The 23468-nt window shown below is 46.2% G+C and overlaps 1 protein-coding gene across 1 annotated transcript in view; it reads right to left on the bottom strand.

Annotated features, from left to right (window-relative positions):
- Window positions 1–23468, bottom strand: part of map3k2 (mitogen-activated protein kinase kinase kinase 2) — a 67846-nt gene that overhangs the window by 27633 nt on the left and 16745 nt on the right. Inside the window, exons 4-9 of the mRNA XM_067986960.1 lie at window positions 20862–20902; window positions 17666–17765; window positions 13882–13995; window positions 4008–4110; window positions 3234–3364; window positions 1190–1269 (exon numbers count right to left, since the gene is read on the bottom strand). Of these exons, the coding sequence (XP_067843061.1) occupies window positions 1190–1269; window positions 3234–3364; window positions 4008–4110; window positions 13882–13995; window positions 17666–17765; window positions 20862–20902 (569 nt within the window). The remainder of the gene's footprint in view (window positions 1–1189; window positions 1270–3233; window positions 3365–4007; window positions 4111–13881; window positions 13996–17665; window positions 17766–20861; window positions 20903–23468) is intronic.

The following is a 23468-nucleotide window of genomic DNA, read 5'->3' as shown; positions in this document are numbered from 1 at the left end:
CAGGCAGTGAGTTCCAGACCCCCCACCACCCTCTGGGTGAAACAATTTCTCCTCAGCTCCCCTCTAATCCTTCTACCAATCACTTTAAATCTATGCCCCCTGGTCACTGATCCATCTGCTAAGGGAAATAGGTCCTCCCTGTCCACTCTATCTAGGCCCCTCATAATTTTATACACCTCAATTAAATCTCCCCTCAGCCTCCTCTGTTCCAAAGAAAACAACCCCAGCCTATCCAATCTTTCCTCATAGCTAAAATTCTCCAGTCCTGGCAACATCCTTGTAAATCTCCTCTCTACCCTCTCTAGTGCAAGTACATCTTTCCTGGAATGCGGTGTCCAAAACTGTACGCAGTACTCAAGCTGTGCCCTAAATAGTGTTTTATACAGTTCTAGCATAACCTCCCTGCTCTTATATTCTATGCCTCGGCTAATAAAGGAAAGTATTCCATATCTACTATCTTATCTACTGTCCTGCTACCTTTAGGGATCTGTGGACATGCACTCCAAGGTCCCTCACTTCCTCTACACCTCTCAGTACCCTCCCATTTATTGTATATTCCCTCGCCTTGTTTGCCCTCCCCAAATGCATTACCTCACACTTCTCCAGATTGAACTCCATTTGCCACTCTTTCGCCCACTTGACCAGTCCATTGATATATTCCTGCAGTCTATAGCTTTCCTTCATCAGTGGATGAAACATTCCTGCTTCTCCAGGCCCACAAGAAGTGCAATAAAGGCACTCACCTCATGGATCCCATCTGCTTTTGACATGAATCAGAAGGGATGGGAAACCCAAACAGGTAAGGTTAAATTCATTTTAATTTTCCAATACACAAAGAATTAAGTACCTCAAGTATTTCAATGAGGTACATTGCCCCTTTAAGTATTGGCTATGTGGAGTCGGGACTTCCCGGTGTCAGACACGCAGACAAACCTGCCTGTGTTGAACCCAGAAGCGGGCGAGTTGGAGCCGGCATGCGGTCCCGCTCCAAAAACCTGTTACTTTAACCTCCCACCTGCCCCCAACCCACCCAATTCTTGGGGGTTAAAATTTACCCCTTGAAGGGATTTGAAAACAAGGATGAGAATTTTAAAACCGATGCATTCCCGGACCAGGAGCCAACGCAGGTCAGAGAGCACAGGGGTGATGGGTGAACAGGACGATGCGAGTTAGGATTAGAGATGTTTACCTGTCTAAAGGACTGTCGAGGGACGGACAGCTCCCCGAAGCCGAGTTCTCAGGGCTGCTCATCGATAGCGGGTCCAGCATCTGTCAACAAAAGTGTCACAGGTCAAACAAGAAAACTTTGCTTGAACGCTGACACAAGAAAACTAGAAACACCAGGAAGCAGAAGTGCGCCAGGAGAGAAACTCAGCGAGTTCCTGGTGTGGGGCGTTCGCGTTCCAGTACAAAATGATTCCTGATGCAGTAACGGCTTCTAGCAGATATATTTCTGAAAGGAACCCAGAGTAAATCGCAGGAAATCACTTGTCAAAGTTGAAACGTACATCTTTAAGTTAATAGAGGGGGCTGGTCCTGATGTGCAGACAGAACGGGTCACAAGGATCGATCTATGGGAATCAGGGGAACACAAGGATTTTTAGTCCCGCCAAAGATCACCTCTCCCCGTGGCTCCATTCAACTATACAGATCAAGAAAGTCCCAGGTTCAGTCTGTGAATTACCTGATCCCAGTCGGGACTGAACTACACTCATTGCAATGGTGTCCAACTCCTAAATTATATTTAGTGCTAAAACTCAGAACTTCCTTTTCCTACACAAAGAAAATATTTATCCGAGTGCGGTTTAAATAGCAGTGTGTTTTTATTTCCTCTTTTAACTCGGTTTTCATTGTGAGGTTAAAAAAAATTTGTTTAACAGCAGCCCACATTTTTGGATCCCTGCACCACGGAATAACTAAAAAGGCAAACAGGCATTTTAATTTAGAGATGACTCGGGGGAGCCAGCACAGGGGCTAAAGTTGGCCTCAGTGACGCAGGGCTTGGGATGGGAAAAATCGATCCCACTCCTCATGCGCTAGCCAGCAACCCTTGGTGTGTGTGCATTTGTGCGTGCATGTATACTGGGTGAGGAAAAGAACAGACTTAGCTGTGATTTCCCCATGGTTGAATAGCTTGCCAATACTCATGGTCCGGGTTCACTTACTCGGCTACTCGGTGAGGTACCAGCAGACAAACGGTACCTGTCGAACCATACCCCTGAAAGAGAGCGCCTGCAGGAGAGGAGTGGCGGACTGGAGAAAACCGGCAGGAAAAAAGAGGAAAGAAGGGGACATAATCCTGTTTTTTTTTAAAATGAAGCGAATCAGTAGTGGGTGCATGGAAAACTATACCAGGAGTCCCAAAACTCTAGCTAAAACACAGATTAAGGAATAGGTTCTCCACACTTGCAATTGTCAAGGGTCTTAGAAACAGGATTTGGTCAATCAGCCCACCGAGCCTGCTACATCATTTTATTCTCCGTGACAGCTCTATCTTTTTCATCCCAACTGCGTGCCCTTTCCCCACATCCCTTACCACCCTTACTTCCAAACTACATATCTTCTGGGGTCGGCATTCCACATTCTCACACAATCCTTTGTGAGGAAGTTTCTTCTGGATTTACTTTTAATCTTGCTTGGTTTGAATTTTAAGATTACTCCCCTATTCTGGATTCCCTTATCAGAGGCAAAAATCGTTACCTGTTTACCCAGCCAGATATTTACATTTTCTTTTTTAAAACACCTCAATCAGATCACCCCTTAATCTGCAGGGAATATAATCCAAATTTATTCAGTCCCTGATCAGAGTTAATCACTTTCATCCCAGGAGACAGACAGACAGACGGACACACATACGCACGCAGGAGAGGTCTCTCCCATTAGTTACTTGCTTTCCTTGGTTATGACACTACTTATTTTTCTCCAGTTGCCCTTGATCTCCTTGGACCATCCACAAACTGTAATGGCACTCTACAGTTAGAGAGCTAAAGTATCACCATCAATATGTAGATCCTATCACAATTAGAGATCTGGTCTATCACTATCACTATACAGGTAGAGAGCTGGTCTATCACCATCACCATACAGGTAGAGAGCTGGTCTATCACCATCACTATACAGGTAGAGAGCTGGTCTATCACTATCACTATACGGGTAGAGAGCTGGTCTATCACCATCACTATACAGGTAGAGAGCTGGTCTATCACCATCACTATACAGGTAGAGGCCCTTACTTGGTCCATGCTCTCGGGAATGAATTCGCCTTCACTGTTGATGCTGGTGTAGGATCCATTTCGTGCCACCTGCTGCTGCCCGTCTGGAATGTACCCGGGCGGCGGAGAGCTCCTATCGGACGTCTGGGGAGCTAAACACAGGGCAGAAGATTCAGAATTACCGTGAGACATCAAAACAAGCCAAATCTACAAAACAAAGCAATAACCTTAAAATCCTTGGTGATGGATCACATTAAGTGTGTGAAGAAGCAAAGCCAGTGATGAAGAAAAGACCCGTCTCAAAGTAAGGTGATGAATTAGAAAAGCCGGAGGGTCAGGTCATTCCTGGGAGATGTGTTATAAGGACAGTATCTCCAAGTAATTTTCTTCCCCTCCCCGTGGAATGATGGGAATTCTTATCTGTAGCTGGAGGTTGAACCAATGAGGAAGATTGGGGATTTTATACCTTATATAAATTAGCCAATAACCCTCCCATGAGAGCTGGATTTGGGATTGGGATAAGGTCTACTAGATCTTAATGAACAACTTAGAAAGCCATGGGCTAATCAGGGACAGTCAGCATGGATTTATAAAGGGTAGGTTATGTTTTGATTAAATGATTGAGGAAATCTGAGTGCATAGATAAAGGGAATGCAATGGATCTCTATATAGGGATTTCCAGAAGTATTTGATAAGATGCCACATGACAAGAGAGAAAGAAAAAGAAAAAGAAAAAAAGTTCACCTCCTCCTGTGCTGTTATGTCTATGATTTACAGTTACAAATCAGAACTTACCTATCAATGGCAGCCTGTTTTTCCTCTCTGCGCCCACATAGACTATGCTATTGTCCAAGTCATCCAGCGTTTGTAATGCCTCCACATTGCTGAGGTTTGTTCCCTAGACAACAGGGAAAATCAGAGTTTGAAATATTAAAAATAATAAACAGATACGTGCGAAGATGCATCCCAGGCAAATGGACTCAGGCAGCACTGCCAATATGGTCTGCCTGGATCGAACGATCTGGACCACAGACTTTGTGTAGAGGTTAAATCATGGTTTAAATGGGTGACTGATGTACTCCAGGTCATGGGTGTTAGTGCTGAGGAATGGGACACTTTCCATTTCAGGCATTTGGAGGGGGGAATTCTCCTCTTCGGGGCAGAGTTCCACGAGCCAGGACTTCTAGGAACATAGGAACAGGAGTAGGCCATTCAGCCCCTCGTGCCTGCTCCGCCATTTGATAAGATCATGGCGGAACTGTGATCTAACTCCATATACCTGCCTTTGGCCCATATCCCTTAATACCTTTGGTTGCCAAAAGGCTATCTATCTCAGATTTAAATTTAGCAATTGAGCTAGTATCAATTGCCGTTTCTCTCCACCCCTCCACAATAACTAGACTGTCTAGTCAGTGACGAATTAGGAGCAGTTTTGTGCGGTGGGCCCACAGTCGCTCAGAACTGGGTTGAGACTGTCCAAGCTCCTTTCACATAAGACTCTTGTAAGACCCGGAGCACTTTGCATACTTTTATCAGGTGTTACAGCCTTGATCTGACACAGATGCTGAGTAAAGCTCTGTCTACGCTACCCCAATCTCCATAACACTTTTCCGTTTCCCACACCAGCCATTCTGTGGCTCTGCTGAGCGAGATTGACAATTCTTGTAGAATCAGGACAGTATGGAGCTGTGGGACAATGCCCAAAAGGAACTGGTTTGAGACTGCCCAGATTCATCTCGCCTACAACCCCGACAGCCAGCAGAGGGCAGTTTCATCCATCAGCCCAGGCCAGGTTTGAATCCCAATCCTAGGAGGTGAAAGAACAGTATCTGACACATGACAATACCCAGTCCCCATTGTGCTTTCAAGCCTGGATCGCTCCCTGCACTGTTCCATTCTGCACAGCAGTTCAAACATTTGGCAGACATACGCCATACTGACCCCACTGCGAAGGCAGGTGATGTATTGCACGGGTCAGTGCCAAAGGGTGTACCATTTGACCACAGCACAGCTGAGTGTAACATTTCAATTTGTGCCTTTGCCCCTTAAATACCAATTGCTCATTTGTTTCATCTGCTTTATTTTACATAGAATTTACAGCACAGAAACAGGCCATTCAGCCCAACTGGTCTATGCTGGTGTTTATGCTCCACACCAGCCTCCTCCCTACTGCATCTAACCCTATTAGCGTTTCCTTCTATTCCTTTCTCCCTCATATACTTATCTACCGTCCCCTTGAATTCATCTGCGCTATTCGCCTCAACCACTCCATGATTTCTGGTTTGTAAACACATCACATTATCAAGTTTAATATTGACACTGGTGCTGAGGTAAATGTAAGGTAAAGGTAAAACCGTCTCACCTGAGTCAGAAGGTTGTGGGTTCAAGCCCCACTCCAGAGACTTGCGCACATAATCACAGAATCATACTACTCAGGAGGCCAATCGGCCCACTCTTTGAAAGGGCTATCCAATTAGTCCAACTCCCCTGCTCTTTTCCTATAGCCCGGCAATTTTTTTTTCCCTTTTCAAGTATTTATCCAATTCCCCTTTCAAAGTTACTACTGAATCTGCATTCCCTTCCCTTTCAGGCAATGCATTCCAGATCATAACTCGCGGTGTAAAATAATTCCTCATCTCCCTTCTGGTTCTTTTGCCAATTATCTTAAATCTAGGCCGACACTTCAGTACAGTACTGAGGGAGTGCTGCACTGTTGGTGGTGCCGTCTTTCGGCTAAGACATTAAACAGAGGCCCCGTTCTGCCCTCTCAGGTAGACGCATATGGTCCCATGGCACTATTTCGAAGAAGAGCAGGGGTCCTGGGCCAATATTTATCCCTCAACCAACATCACAAAAACAGTATCTGACACATGACAATACCCAGTCCCTATTGTGCTTTCAAGCCTGGATTGCTCCCTCCACTGTTCCATTCTGCACAGCAGTTCAAAATTTGGCAGACATATACCGTACTGACCCCACTGCGAAGGCAGGTGATGTATTACCTGGGTCAGTGCCAAAGGGTGTACCATTTGACCACAGCACAGCTGAGAGTAACATTTCAATTTGTGCCTTTGTCCCTCAAATACCAATTGCTCATTTGTTTCATTTGCTTTATTTTACACAGAATTTACTAGAACAGATTATCTGGTCATTTATCTCATTGCTGTTTGTGGGAGCCTGCTGTGTGCAAACTGGCTGGCTCGTTTCCCTACACATTACATTAGGGACCACACTTCAAAAAGTACTTCATTGGCTGCAAAGCACTTTGGTCGTCCTGAGGTCACGAAGGGTGCTAAATAATGCATGTCCTTTCCTTTCATCGAGTAGGAAGAAAGGGAAGTGATCAAAAGCACGGCCAAAGAATGGAACATTGAGGAGCCTTACTGAAGGGGGGTGGGGGGGAAACAAGGCCAACAGGTTTAGCTTTTCACAGATCAACCCTAGTACACACATATCCCACAATCTATTCTCTGTCTAGTTTCCTCCTCACCCCATTTACTGTCTGCTACAGTGTCCTGCTCAGGTAACCTTGTAACCTATGTGTGTGTAAGAAACTGTTCTGCCTGACTTTCCTTCTTAATTTAACTTTCAGCCTGTGCCTCTGCTATTGGAACCCTTTCACCAGTGAACAATTTGCCTGGATCATAGGAACATTAGGAACAGGAGGCGGCCATTCAGCCCCTCTAGCCTGCTGCACCATTCAAAGTATTCCATTTTCTAAAGAAAATAAACCCAATTATAGAAGTAATAAACTATAGAATCATACAGCACAGAAGTGGGCCATTTGGCCCATCATTCTTGAGCCGGCTCTTTGAAAGAGCTATCCAATTAGTCCCACTCCCCTGCTGTTTGCCTGCAAATTTTTCCTTGTGTGTGGCAAATTAACTGAGCTGCTTTGGCACTTACACCACTGACTTTCGAGGTGGATGGTTGCCGCAGAGTAAAGGTCACAAAAGGTACATTAAAGTCATGGTTCATTAAGGACAGTCCAACGATTCAAGCAAAACTATTGTCCAAGCTTTAACAGAAGGCAGACTGCACTAAGAAACTTCTCAGCATTTACTATGTAAACTGCCGCCACCATCTGGACAGGAGGGAGAAATGATAACCAATACAATTAAATAAGGCTAACCTGTCAATGTGTTGGGAGTTATCAGCCCTTCTATATAATAAGTCAACCAGCATCAACAGATCATCAGTTTAACCTACGATGTACTGCAGGCTGCACTTGGCATGAGTACACAGTTGTGTGCCAAGTGGAAAGAATATATGTCTCCTACCCATAGTGCGCTCACAGTCTCAGCTGAACTGTACTGCGAAGCTCCTCACAGGAGGGTCAATCCCTCCAGTTCATTCTCGTGCACCTTACGTAGCCAGTACAAAATGGTCCATTACCTGCATCCGTCCATTCAACGGTTCTGATGAAAAGTCATCGGCCTGAGACCTTAACCCTAAGTTTCTCTCCCCACAGGTGCTGCTTGACCCACAAGTTGTTTCCAGCATTGGTTTTTATTTTAGATTTCCAGCATCTGCAGTATTTTGGGGGGTTTTTTGTCACAAGGTGAAGAGGTGGACAGTGAGCAGGAAAAAGAGATAACGTGGGGGAGGCGGAGAGGAGAAAGCCTAAAACGATGGACAAAGAATTTTGTTTCTAACAAAAGGCAGAGAACAGCTGCACAGATGGTTTTGATTCTGGAAACAAAGTGGCCCATGACCTGCTTACACTTAATATCAAAGATGAGGACGGAGGGGGCAGCTAAGCTGGTCAGAGATAGTGGCTTGCGGTGGAGAAGGGGAATTTGTGGTGGCTCCGGCTCTCTATGATGACCCGATTCTTGCTGCAACATTCTGTAACCTGGTAAGTTGTTGATCTGAAAGGCCTGTGAGATTGTACCCACACCAGTGGCTGGTCTGATTGGTGTAAAGGGAGAGACGACAGAACTTTTATGGGATCCTGGGCTTTATAAATAGAGGCACAGAGTACAAAAGCAAGGAAGTTATGTTGAACCTTTATAAAACACTGGTTAGGCCTCAGCCGGATTTAGGATGGATGTCAAGGCCTTAGAGAGGGTGCAGAGGAGATTTTCTAGAATGGTACCAGGGATGAGGGACTTCAGATACGTGGAGAGATTGGAGAAGCTGGAATTGTTCTCCTCGGAACAGAGGAGGTTAATGGGAGATTTAATAGAGGTGTTCAAAATCATGAACGGGTTTGACAGAGTAAATAAGGAGAAACTTTTTCCAGGGGCAGAAGGGTCGGTAACCAGAAGACACAGATTTAAGGCGATCAGAAAAAGAGCCAGAAGCGATATGAGGAAACGTTTTTTTACCCAGTGAGTTGTTCTGATCTGGAATGCACTGCCTGAAAGGGTGGTGGAAGCAGATTCAATAATAACTTTCAAAAGGGAATTGGATAAATACTTGAAAAGGAGAAATTTGCAGAGCTATGGGGAAAGAGCAGGGGAGTGGGACTAATTGTACAGCTCTTTCAAAGAGCCGGCACAGGCACGATGGGCCAAATGTTGTATCGTTCTATGATTCTATGAGCACCTACGCTGACTTTGGTGTGAAGGATGTCCTGGGTAGAAGGCAATAAAAGCTTGGCTGTGCAGGCAACGTTGACCATATCAGTTTGAGCACTGCCCGTGGCAACCACAAAATCTTGTGTTGCAGCTCAACGAGCTTCGACAGTACATAAATAGACTTGGCTCACTAAGTCTGGCACACTGCCATCTTCATTTGCAAGGTGTCTTGAGAATACAACCTTCTGCCCCAGCTTTTTTGTCTCCTTTTCTGGAGGAACATTGGCTCTTGCCTGCTCCAGGGATTTTCTGAATTTAGGTCTGTATATGGAAAATCCACTGGGGAGTTCACTGCAGACTGTGTAAACAAAGGCTCCTTCACGTGCCTGTGAGGAAGCTTTTGTCGTCTGTCTGGTCTCCCAAGTAACAATTGTAAACTGTCCCAATTTCCAGCACTATTATAGGTCGTGCTGAAGCAAACATGCAATCCTCGCAATGCCATGGAGAATTGAACCAATGGATGGAATCCTTCCTCTCCAGTGCCTGGGTTCCCTCAGGTTGCAAAATGCCAACACCTGCCCCAATTCTCTTGCTCCCACCGATTCTCTCGTCATTTCCCCCCCCCCCGAGTAAAGCTCTCCCCTCTGCACCCTCAAATCTGAGGGTCGCAGACTTGAGGTCTTTGGTGTCAGCCGTGGCTCAGTGGGTAGCACTCTCGCCTCCGAGTCAGCAGGTTGTAGGTCCGAGCCCCATTCCAGAGACTTGAGCACATATTCCAGGCTGACACTCCAGTGCGGTACTGAGGGAGCGCTGCACTGCTGGAGGTGCCGTCTTTCGGGTGAGACGTTAAACTCAGGTCCCGTCTGCCCTCTCAGGTGGATGTAAAAGATCCCATGGCCATTATTTGAAGAGCAGGGGGAGTTCTCCCCGGTGTCCTGGACAATATTTATCCCTCAACCAACATCACTAAAACAGATTATACGGTCATTTCTCTCATTGTGGGATCCTGCTGTGCACAAATCGGCTGCCATGTTTCCTGCATTACAACAGTGACTACATTTCGAAAGAACTTCATTGGCTGTAAAAGGCTTTGGAATGTCCTGAGGTCGTGAAAGGCTCTGTATAATTGGGAGTCGTCTTTCGTTTTGAGCACAACTGCAGCACGATCAGTCTCTTCTCCACATCCAAATATGGGCGGACCACAATGGAGCATTACTGCAGTTACATCTCCACGGTCAGATCCTCGGAATACTCCAGGAACATCTTGGGTGGGAAGAACAACCCACAACTCATTCCCTCTGTGACAAACCACCTTCTCAAACCCTCTTCCCTCATTTCGAACACCAGACGGGGAAAGCTCGTGCATTTCTTCATCTGAACAATCGAGACTATTTGTGCAGTTGCCTCACTGTCCTTCTCTCTTCTTCCCTCACCCTCCCCACCACCACCAACCCGAACCGGACCCCCGCCATTTTACAGCTTCTCTCCTAGAGGCCAACTGCTCCTTGCTTCGACTTGTCACACAATGCTGTAGATTTTTAATGGACTGCTCTTGTGTGGTGCATATGACCAAGGCATCCTATGGAGCTGGCATTGATAAAGTACACCTCAAGCAAACAAAAGCCTTTAGCTAACACCCCAACAAGTGTTAGAGTTTTACTTATAAGACTCAAGAAGTTAAGATTTATTTCACTCCCGTCAACTGAAAATTCTCTATTATGGTCTGTTCTGGAGACTTGGTATCCATCATATGCTCACAATCTGTGCTACAGATGGCTCAAAGTGAATCCCTGTTTAGAATTGTCCAATCGTAAGCTATCCAACCCGAAGTGATGGGTTACCGGGAGGTGAAGAGGAGATAGTAAGCAATTACCCCTCCCAGTGGGCAGTTCCATTCCAGCAGAGGCTTCGGAGGAAGTTCCCAAAAAAGCCTTTGGTCAGTGGACAGAACATGGTCAGTATCAGCCCAAAGAACAGAACAAATCACAAATGATATGGTTTTTTTTCCATCCCTTAGGCCCAGTCAACCTCATGTCTAACTTATTCTCCCTTCGACCCACACTGTACACATGCAACAGTCTCTCTTTGACCCACGCTGTACACCTGTAACACAGTCTCCCTCCAGTCCACACTGTAATCCTGTAACACAGTCTCCCTCCAGTCCACACTGTAATCCTGTAACACAGTCTCCCTCCAGTCCACACTGTAATCCTGTAACACAGTCTCCCTCCGGTCCGCACTGTACACCTGTAACACAGTCTCCCTCTGACCCACACTGTACGCCTGTAACAGTCTCCCTCTGACCCACACTGTACGCCTGTAACAGTCTCCCTCCAGTCCACACTGTACGCCTGCAACACAGTCTCCCTCCAGTCCACACTGTACGCCTGTAACACAGTCTCCCTCCAGTCCACACTGTACGCCTGTAACAGTCTCCCTCCGACCCACACTGTACGCCTGAAACACAGTCTCCCTCCAGTCCACACTGTACACTTGTAACACAGTCTCCCTCCGACCCACACTGTACGCCTGTAACAGTCTCCCTCCGACCCACACTGTACGCCTGTAACAGTCTCCCTCCAGTCCACACTGTACGCCTGTAACAGTCTCCCTCCGACCCACACTGTACACCTGTAACACAGTCTCCCTCTGACCCACACTGTACGCCTGTAACAGTCTCCCTCTGACCCACACTGTACGCCTGTAACAGTCTCCCTCCAGTCCACACTGTACGCCTGCAACACAGTCTCCCTCCAGTCCACACTGTACGCCTGTAACACAGTCTCCCTCCAGTCCACACTGTACGCCTGTAACAGTCTCCCTCCGACCCACACTGTACGCCTGAAACACAGTCTCCCTCCAGTCCACACTGTACACTTGTAACACAGTCTCCCTCCGACCCACACTGTACGCCTGTAACAGTCTCCCTCCGACCCACACTGTACACCTGTAACACAGTCTCCCTCCGACCCACACTGTACGCCTGTAAGAGTCTCCCTCCGACCCACACTGTACGCCTGAAACACAGTCTCCCTCCAGTCCACACTGTACACCTGTAACACAGTCTCCCTCCGACCCACACTGTACGCCTGTAAGAGTCTCCCTCCGATCCACACTGTACACCTGTAACACAGTCTCCCTCCGACCCACACTGTACACCTGTAACACAGTCTCCCTCCGACCCACACTGTACGCCTGTAACAGTCTCCCTCCAGTCCACACTGTACGCCTGTAACAGTCTCCCTCCAGTCCACACTGTACGCCTGCAACACAGTCTCCCTCCAGTCCACACTGTACGCCTGCAACACAGTCCCCCTCTGACCCACACTGTACGCCTGTAACAGTCTCCCTCTGACCCACACTGTACGCCTGTAACAGTCTCCCTCCGACCCACACTGTACGCCTGTAACACAGTCTCCCTCCAGTCCACACTGTACACCTGTAACACAGTCTCCCTCCGACCCACACTGTACGCCTGTAACAGTCTCCCTCCGACCCACACTGTACGCCTGTAACAGTCTCCCTCCAGTCCACACTGTACGCCTGTAACAGTCTCCCTCCAGTCCACACTGTACGCCTGCAACACAGTCTCCCTCCAGTCCACACTGTGTTGCAGGCGTACAGTCTCCCTCCAGTCCACACTGTACGCCTGCAACACAGTCTCCCTCTGACCCACACTGTACGCCTGTAACAGTCTCCCTCCGACCCACACTGTACGCCTGTAACAGTCTCCCTCCAACCCACACTGTACACCTGTAACAGTCTCCCTCCAACCCACACTGTACGCCTGTAACAGTCTCCCTCCAACCCACACTGTACGCCTGAAACACAGTCTCCCTCCAGTCCACCTGTAACACAGTCTCCCTCCGACCCACACTGTACGCCTGTAACAGTCTCCCTCCGACCCACACTGTACACCTGTAACAAAGTCTCCCTCCAGTCCACACTGTACGCCTGCAACACAGTCTCCCTCTGACCCACACTGTACGCCTGCAACACAGTCTCCCTCCAGTCCACACTGTACACCTGTAACACAGTCTCCCTCCGACCCACACTGTACGCCTGTAACAGTCTCCCTCCAGTCCACACTGTACGCCTGTAACAGTCTCCCTCCAGTCCACACTGTACGCCTGCAACACAGTCTCCCTCCAGTCCACACTGTACGCCTGCAACACAGTCCCCCTCTGACCCACACTGTACGCCTGTAACAGTCTCCCTCCGACCCACACTGTACGCCTGTAACAGTCTCCCTCCGACCCACACTGTACACCTGTAACACAGTCTCCCTCCAGTCCACACTGTACACCTGTAACACAGTCTCCCTCCGACCCACACTGTACGCCTGTAACAGTCTCCCTCCGACCCACACTGTACGCCTGTAACAGTCTCCCTCCAGTCCACACTGTACGCCTGTAACAGTCTCCCTCCAGTCCACACTGTACGCCTGTAACAGTCTCCCTCCAGTCCACACTGTACGCCTGTAACAGTCTCCCTCCAACCCACACTGTACGCCTGTAACAGTCTCCCTCCAACCCACACTGTACGCCTGAAACACAGTCTCCCTCCAGTCCACCTGTAACACAGTCTCCCTCCGACCCACACTGTACGCCTGTAACAGTCTCCCTCCGACCCACACTGTACACCTGTAACACAGTCTCCCTCCAGTCCACACTGTACGCCTGCAACACAGTCTCCCTCTGACCCACACTGTACGCCTGTAACACAGTCTCCCTCCAGTCCACACTGTACACCTGTAACACAGTCTCCCTCCGACCCACACTGTACACCTGTAACACAGTCTCCCTCCAGTCCACACTGTACACCTGTAACACAGTCTCCCTCCAGTCCACACTGTACACCTGTAACACAGTCTCCCTCCGACCCACACTGTACACCTGTAACACAGTCTCCCTCCAGTCCACACTGTACACCTGTAACACAGTCTCCCTCCAGTCCACACTGTACACCTGTAACACAATCTCCCTCCAGTCCACACTGTACACCTGTAACACAGTCTCCCTCCAGTCCACACTGTACACTTGTAACACAGTCTCCCTCCAGTCCACACTGTACACCTGTAACACAGTCTCCCTCCAGTCCACACTGTACACCTGTAACACAGTCTCCCTCTGACCCACTCTACATACCTGGTTGTTTGATTGAAGCACCAATAGAATTTTCAGACTCTTCATGTGCACACTGCGATCCAGGAGTTCGATGGCTTTATCCAAATCATCCTGTGTGGTCAGCGGGATCACTAACTGCAGAACAGATGAGAAATTAACATAGTAAGCAAACGGACTCCCTGATGAACAATCCTCATATCAACGGATATGTCCTTTAAAAATAAGATAGTCTAGCCCAAGTGGCAAGGCTGGGGTTTTTGCTGTGTGTACCCACTTCTCCCAACGGCACAGTCCTGTGTGTGCAGTTCACCTTTGCTACATAGCCCAAGTAGCCATTCTTCCTCTGTGAGCCTAAACAGTGAGCGGTACCAGGCTATTGAACTGTGTGGAGTATCACACCTGAGCCTAATGCTGTCCTCAGACGTTCACACTTATCAGGAGTCACCAATGGCATTCAGGAGTGGGAACCCTGACTCAATTTCTCCTCTTTTACCCCACTCCCCCAAGACCAGGGGCACAGAGACCAAATGTAGCACCTTGATCAAATCTGGGACCTTCGGGTCCGTATGGCTTCGTAACACACTTCCTGGGAAATAATAGGGAAAGGAAATGCATCTCAAATGGCAAGATTTGAAAATGGAATAGATGAGCAGAGAGACCTTGGTGTGCGGTTAGCCTGGGCAGTGCAAGTAGATAAGGATATTAAAAAAAACAAAAAAGGGCAAAAATAAAAGGAAATAAAGAGAGAAAGAAATAAAAAGGCGGGCCTCTCCCTTCAGTTGTGTAACTAGAATTGCCACCTTGAATGAAACTACCCCCTCGCTGTGGAAGCTCACGGCACATGCATCACCTGTCCAGCTGTGTGCCTCCCACCCCGGCCAGGCGTACTGAGTGAAAACCAATTCCAGCATCAAGGTGCAAACTGCTCTGGAATGTGCTCAACAGCTTCCCATTATCTCAACACCGACGCAAGATGCAGAAGTGAAGAGTTTATGAGTTACAATGACATGGTTAGTATTCCACCCAGGGTCCAACCTAAACAACATTCCAAATAGCCCGTGCATCTTTGAAAGTTAACCCTTTGTAAGCTGAATCCAACTCCAAAGCAATATCACCTAAATTAAACCACAACCTCAGAGCAAATAGGCAAAAATAATTACAGGGAACAAGGAACCAAAAGAGGGCGTGTATGGTGAATGGAACAATTGTACAGAGTGCTAACCAGGAGAGAGACTGAAGGGTCATCGTGGATGAAACCATTCAACAGTCTGCTCGATGTTTGACAGAATGAAAAACAAAACAGCAAACAAGGTACTGGGGACACTGGGTTAGCAGGGGGACAGATTACACATCAAAAAAGGTTGCATTACTACGCCAGGTACTAGTCAGATCCCACCTGGAACATCATGTGGAATTCTGACACCAAATCATAGGAACGATATATTGCCAATTACAGATCTATTATTGCCATTACACGTCACCACAGTATGGCAGATACCCTTAATGACTTGTTTGGGATGGTAATTTAAAGGGCTAGAGAAAGAAACAGTGATGGGTATAGAGTTGATAAGAGACTAAGAAATCACAATGTACCTGCCCCCGAGAAACTTCATTTTAAAGAGGCGGCAAATGAAATCAGTCAGAACCTGATGGATATTTTAAGGGGGTGGCGGGGAAGAATTGCTGAATTTGGGAGCTATATTAAGGAACTGAAGAGAGGCAAATGTGATGCCAATTTTTTTTTAAAAAGAAAAGTTGGAAGGATAACCCAGGGAACTACAGACCGGCAAGTGGTAATAATGGAAATCATAGAAGGAGGCCATTTAGCCCATTGTGTCCGTGCCGGCTGAAAAAGAGCTATCCAGCTTAATCCCACTTTCCAGCTCCTGGTCCGTAGCCCTGTAGGTTACGGCACTTCAAGTGCTCATCCAAGTACTTTTTAAATGAGTTGAGGGTTTCTGCCTCTACCACCCTTTCAGGCAGTGAGTTCCAGACCCCCACCACACTCTGGGTGAAAATAATTTCTCCTCAGTTCCCCTCTAAACCTTCTACCAATCACTTTAAATCTATGCCCCCTGGTCACTGACCCCTCTGCTAAGGGAAATAGATCCTCCCTATCCACTCTATCTAGTCCAGTCATAATTTTATATACCTCAATTAAATTTCCCCTCAGCCTCCTTTGTTCCAAAGAAAATAACCCCAGCCTATCCAATCTAAAAGAGGAAATAATGGGTCATCAGTTTTACAGGTAGCACATCTTGCTGACAAATTTTCTACAGTTCTTTGAGGACACAACAGAGTTAGTTGGCAAGGAGATCGACAGATCGAATATACGTCGCCATTAGCCAAGTCTGAAATTACCAAATAGATTAATTTACAAGGCACAAAGCCACGGAATAGTGGGGGAAAACTTTCCAGGTGGATAAATAACTGGTCGAGTCAGTGGATACAAAGGGATAGTTCCGAAGGGAGCTGCATGAACATGAATAGGTGACTACACATGAACAGGATGGGGCCACTCATCCCCTCGAGCCTATTACACAGGAACAGGAGGAGGCCATTCAGCCCCTCGAGCCTATTACACAGGAACAGGAGGAGGCCATTCAGCCCCTCGAGCCTATTACACAGGAACAGGAGGAGGCCATTCAGCCCCTCGAGCCTATTACACAGGAACAGGAGGAGGCCATTCAGCCCCTCGAGCCTATTACACAGGAACAGGAGGAGGCCATTCAGCCCCTTGAGCCTATTACACAGGAACAGGAGGAGGCCATTCAGCCCCCTCGAGCCTGTTCCGCCATTCAATTACATCATGGCTGATCTATACCTCAACTCCATTTACCTGCCTTTCCTACATATACCTTGATACCCTTACCTAACAAAAATCTATCAATCTCAGCCTCAAAATTTCAACTGACCCCCAGCAACCACAGCCTTCTAGGGGAGCGAGTTCCAGATTTCCACACCGTGTCTGAAAAAGTGCTTCCTGAATAGATTCCTAAATGGCCTAGCTCTAATTTTAAGATTATGCCTCCTTGTTCTGGACTCCCCAACCAGAGGAAATAGTTTCTCTGCATCTACCGTAGCGAATCCTTTAATCATATTTTTTCCAATTAAGAGAACTTTTTTCGTTAATATCTACTGTGAAACGCCTTGGGACGTTTTACTACATTAAAGGCGCTATATAAATGCAAGTTGATGTTAAATATCTCAATTAGATCACCCCTCAGCCTGCTGTTATATCTAATGACTGTACGGACCAAGTTCTCTTAAGTCTCAGGAGCAGTCAGTCAGTCAGGTACAGCTGGAAGTCCTGCTTCCGAGCTCAAGTCAGTCCAGGGAGTATCAACTGCTCCAATGTCTGTCACAAATCTGCAATGCCAATCCTGACATCACATATTGTTATTTTGGAGACTACAAACATCACACTGAGATTAAACTATGGTTAAATGTCTAATGTTTGGAGTCTCGTGACACCACATCATCACCTGCAACATTTTCAAATTCACAAACACAAAAAGCAAAACCAAGCACATCATAACTTCTATAACAACAACTTGCATTTATATAGCGCCTTTAACAAAGTAAAACAAGGCGCTTCACAGGAGATAGTAACAAAAAAAGATTCTCTCATTAAAAAAAATATTCTTTTTGATCTTTTCACAGTAGCAAAATATTTCTACGTGGTGATTCTTGGTGAAAAATCTCAACGGTTCCATTGCCAGATCCCATCTTCTGATTCCCAACTGCATAGTGTTCTTCCCGGTCCATCAGTTAGGAAAAAAGACAAATAAATGAATGGCAATACCTCGTTGTTGGTGTAGTGCAGGCCCATTGGCTGACCAAAGGCACCCTTGGCTTTAGCTGCAATGTCTTCGAGAAGGACTGGTCTGGGAAACTGAAGGATTCTGAATCGGGAGTGAGGAGAGAGATCAATCAATGCCTTTCCGTACCACATTCTGTAACTAACAGCACCCACGGGACAGCTGAACCATCAGAGCACATGAAGCTACAGACTCCCAACGCTCTTCATACTTCACAGCTGTGCAGACAACAGCGGATTTAATTAACTCCATTTCCCAAAGAGGGTTTTATCTTGAAAGCTGGCAGCTCGTTTGCCTTTCAGAACCGATCAAGATCTTCAAACAGAAAGTGCTTTAACCGTAATTACCCTTACGAGAATTCCAGGCTCCTGCGAACCGATCCAAAAGTACCAATATTGTTTTTAAGTGGAGCAATCTAAATTAAAGTATGATAACGCAAGCCTTTTCTTAAGCTTTCATTTTATGTTCATCAAGGCAAGGCATGTTAGTGCTGGAGAATGGAACACTTCTGTCAACGAGGAGTATTCTACCAAGAACTAGATTGCGACTGCAAGGATCTTACACAAAATAAGTTTGGGTAGAGACAGCAGACTTTGGTTCCATTAGTCTAAGCTGCACTTCAACCCCACTCCATGGCGAAAGGTCAGTGCCTAACCCAGATCCTCTAAATATACAGTTTAAGTAGCCCGTTCTATCAACACCCAAACTCATACCCAGCTTCCACTTTACCAATACATTCACCTCATACTCACCTTACACTACACCAGTATCTCTATTTCATACCCAGTCTATATTACACCTTTGCCTTGATAATCGCACATTCATTTTCATGGCCTGAGTTATAATAAGGGAGATTCATGGTGGGTGGGAGGGGAAGAACACGAGAGACAGGCAGAGATTCAAGGGACAGAGAGACTTAGCCAAACAAAGGCAGACTGTGGAGAATCAGAAAGAGATGGAGTGAGAGACAGATTGGGGCAGAGGGAGATAAAGAGGGGCACAAACAAACAAAGGGATTGAAGTACACAGAAAAAGAAACATTCAGGGGATAAAGACAAACAGAGAAACAAGATCCAGGCCATGGACAGAAAGCCCGCAGCGGGGAGCAGACAGTCCAGGAGAACAGCACATTACGGGGAGAGAGAGAGAGAGACAGAGCAACCAAGGGGACACAGAGACATTCTAGGAGAACACCACAATAAGGAGAGACAGAGCAACCAGGGGGACACCAGGACAATCCATGAGCGCAGCACAATGAAAGACACAAAGCAACCAGGGAGAACAGCACAACACAGAGAAAGACAGAGCAACCAGAGGACACAAGGACAGTCTAGGAGCGCAGCACAATCAGGAGAGAGACAGAGCAACCGGGGGGTGGGGGGGGGGGGGTAAAACAGGTACAGTCTAGGAGAACAAACATAATAGAGAGAGAGAGAGAGAGAAAAAAAACCAGGGGGAAGCAGAGACATTCTAGGAGAACAACACAATTAAGAGAAAGAGACAGAGCAACCAGGGGGCACAGACAGTGTCCAGGAGTACAGCACAATATGGAGGCAGAGACAGAACAACCAGGGGGAGGAAAAACAGTGTAGGAGAACAGCACTATAAATAGTCAGGGAGAGAGCAACCAGGGAGACACAGAGACAAACACAGAGAGAGAAATCAGACCATGAGGTCACAGAAATCTATGGATATTGAGACAAAGATAGGTCACAAACAGAAGCAGAGAAAGACACAAAGATCAGGGAGAATCACTGGAAAAAAATAACATCCAAGGGAAAACACATCTTTGAGGAAGAAAGAGTCAGAGCTCTCAGCAACCCAACGAAGACAACGCAAACATCAGGTGAGCCGAAAAGTCACTGTGATCTACTACTTATATATTAAAAGCAGTGAGTGGATCACAACAATCCTTTGGAATTGCACCTGCAAGTGGCAGTGTGAGGTCAGATTACGTGACAGGTTTGTTACAATGACGCTACGGTAACATTATGTGACTGACTGCTATATGTCCAGGTCTTCACAGAGAATCAATATCGGGGCCAGTACAAGTATGTCTTCCGCTGAACTTTTATTAAATAAAAGACAAAATAAACTTTTTAAAATAGTTGGCACCACTAGAAGTGTTAACCAAACTGGGACCGTGAAAATCAGATATTATGTTTTTTAAAAAATTGGTCCTCCTCAAAGAATTGAGATCAGGAACTGTAATGAAGCTGTACCTGGGCCTGAATTTAAAAAAATAGTAATCAGACTTCTGCGTTTAAACAAAAGAAAATCAGTATTTTAAAAAGAAATCTAGCCTTTGGTTCACATAATATGAATCAGAACTTGGAAACTGAAAGAAAACCCTGAGTTTTGGCATTAAAACATTGAGGTCTCCAAATAGAAAATAAATCAGAATTGTTTTAAATTAGAAAACAAAGCAGCATTCTCCCATCCAATGAGACAATCTGCCTATACCACCCACCTCCCCTCTCCAACTTCTACCATAGAGAGTGGTTGAGGCAAATAGCATAGATGCATTTAAGGAAAAGCTAGATAAACACATGAGGGAGAAAGGAATAGAAGGAAATGCTGAGAGGGTTCGATGAAGAGGGGAGAGGGAGGAGGCTCGTGTGGAGCATAAACACTGGCACAGACCAGTTGGGCCGAATGGCCTGTTTCTGTGCTGTAGATGCTATGTAATTCTATGGCACTTTTACATCCCTCCCCACTTGGGTAACTTTCCTCAACTGCTCCCCAAACCCCTTCCCACTTCTCCCCTTGCCCCTCCTACCCCCCCCCCGCCATCTCTCACCTTACCGCTCCCACCTCCTCCGCCCTTGCCCACTCCCTCCCCACCCCCTATCTTGGTCCAATTATCCCCCTGCTCTCTAACCCTGTTTGACTCAAAAAAAGCCCCTGGCCTGGACTATCCAGGTACACCACCACAGGAAAGCAACTGGCTTATTTCAATTTTGAAGCAGGAAGTTTAGCATTTGCAGCGATTAAAGGGCACATGTAGACACTACTTGGCTGCTTATTGTAGTACAGGCTTACAGTGAAAGTTATGAATGGGGCTCAGGCTGAGTAAAGCAGGTTTCACAGCCAGTGTAACTCATTTATAAGACTGCATTGAAGTACGTCCTACTGTCCAGTGTAACTCCCATTATTACAGAAAAAAAGATGGTGCCTCACCTTTTCTCACCACGGTATTCAAACTTGACTCGAACATCATTCTGGAATTGAAGAAGTCCATGAAGTAAGTCACCGTACAGATGCAACCAAGCAGTTTTAGAAATGAAAGCATTATGATTCCTGAAAAGGAAAAAAGACTCGGGCCCAACAAACCCGTGCCTTTTTCACAGATCAACCTCTACCAAATACCCACCTTCTCACCCTACCCCTCAATCCCTCGAACCCCCCCACAAACATAGCTTGTGCTTCTCCTTTGAACCTACTTTCATTGCCCACTTCAATGTCCTTCCCCACAGCTCCATTATCCTTTGGGTGAAGAAGTTCCACCAGAGTTTCTTCCTTAATCACAATTTCCTGATTTTTAAACCTTTGAACCAGTCACCACGGTGGATAATTTGCCTGGATTGACTTTTGTCAGTTCCCTCTACAATCTGTGAAGCTTCAATTAGTCCACCTGGCAGTTTCGCTTCCAAAGAGGAAAAGCCCAACTTCATTAACCTTCCCTCATAACCGAGGAGGAAGATTTTGCTCCGTTCACTGTTGTAAAATCCAAACCATAGCAAATAGCAAACAGGACATTTTCCCTTTTAGGAATAACCCTGGTTGCTCATCTCCATGACCTGAGTAATTTTTTTTTTAAAAAAAGACTATTAATATCCCTTGCCAATTTTTACTTCTCCTATCCTCTCAAGTGTCGATGCCTTGCGGGGTACAGCGCTCTGGTATGTCCACATATCAACATTCCAGGCAGGGATCACTGGATAACTAGCAGCGCGGACAGGAACCCTGGCTGAAATTCTCCGTTCTAATCCAAGGGGTGCTGAGGCCCCACCACTAATCCCCAGCAAACTCGGGAATTAAACCAGAGACCTTCTTGCTCTGTGAAGCTTCAGCGTTCACTGGATAAACTCAGTGAACCACTGGGGGGAACCTAGGGTCACTTCTCCAAGGCGCGGTTACGGCACATTGCTGTGTCAGGGCAGAAAGGTTTGTTCCATACACTGTTTACTTTACTTTGTAGCCCTTTCTATGTCTGGCCTGGGAATGCCAGACCCAGACACCGGCTGCTCGAGGTGAAAGTATGGTCTAGTCCCCAGTGTTGATGTCCCTCACTTTGATGAGCACAAAAAATATAAAGTCAATTTGAAATGTAGAAATAACTTCACTGGTCACAGGTTTTAACTAAATGGGATGATTTTACTGAGACATAAAATTTGTTTTCTCTGATTTCCATTGGAAGAATGCTAATCACTAGTTTGTTCTTCACTAAATTCCAATGAAGTTTGAATCCTGATTACACCTACCCTGTATTATCTATTTTCAGCTCTGATATGTACGAGTCAGGCTGATCAGCCACAATAGCGATGCTCGCAGTACTTATTCTACTATAGATGGTGAAAGAACAAGCTTTTATAGCTTGGAATATCAGTAAAGTCCAAAGGTTGCGCATGTGAAATTTTCATTCGTCCACTTCAATGATAGAATTCTGCTTCCAGTGTATTAGCTGTATAATGAAGGGAGTGCAATGCATGTTGTGTGTATGGATTTTGATACGGTGCCACTCAGAGACTTGTTAGGAAATTAATATAAGTGATATTATAGGAAATTCAGATATATCGGAAGAGAGATAATGGCTGATGGATAGAAAGCAAACAGGTTCCAATTGGCAGGATGTGGGTAATGGTGTGCTCCAGACATTTATGCTGGTACCTCTTGTTTTACATTTATTTAATAATGGATATAGATGTCGGTACCAGGAACATAGGATCAGGAACGGGCCATTCAAACCCTCGATCTCAGTCTTGAAAGCTCCAATTGTCCCCAAGCATCCACAGCCTTTTGGGGAAAAGAATGTCCCACATTTTCACTGCCCTTTGTGTGAAAATGTGCTTCCTGATTTCACCCCTGAACAGCCTTGCTATAATTTTAAGATTATGCCCCCTCGTTCTGGACTCCCCCACGAGACAAAATAGTTTCTCTGTATCCACCCTATCGAACCCCTTTATCATTTTAAGCACCTGAATTAGATCACCCCTTAATCTTCTATACTCAAGGGAATACACAGAATTAACAGCATAGAAACAGGCCATTCGGCCCAACAGGTCTGTGCTGGAGTTTATGCTCCACACAAACCGCTTCCCTCCCTTCTTCATCTAACCCTATCACATATCCTTCTGTTCCTTTCTCCCTCGTGTACTTATCTAGTTTCCCCTTAAATGTATCTATGCTATTCACCTCAACTACTCCTTGTGGTAGCGAGTTCCACATTCTAACCACTCTCTGGGGAAAGAAGTTAATACAAGCCAACAACAAGAATGAAGAAGTTTTTTGATTTTACAAAATTAGGGGCTATGGCAAACTATAAAAGGAACAATGCACGAGATTGCAGGATTTACCTATGTTAATGGTTATGGAACAGGCTCAAGGGGCTGAACTGCCTAATCCTGTTCCTACGATTGGGCAGTTAGTTGTCAGATAGCTTAATGCAGAGAAACATCAGCCATCACATTTTGGGGAAAATTGAACAGTAAAAGGGACAATGCCCTAAACAATAAGATTGCGAAAAGCATTGGAACAGAGAAATCATGGGGTACAGATACATAGGTC

The sequence above is a fragment of the Heptranchias perlo genome, chromosome 7 (genome assembly GCF_035084215.1).
Source record: "Heptranchias perlo isolate sHepPer1 chromosome 7, sHepPer1.hap1, whole genome shotgun sequence".
NCBI classification, from domain to species: domain Eukaryota; kingdom Metazoa; phylum Chordata; class Chondrichthyes; order Hexanchiformes; family Hexanchidae; genus Heptranchias; species Heptranchias perlo.
Note: the sequence above shows the minus strand (reverse complement) of the source record. Positions and strands in the feature narration are given on the sequence as shown.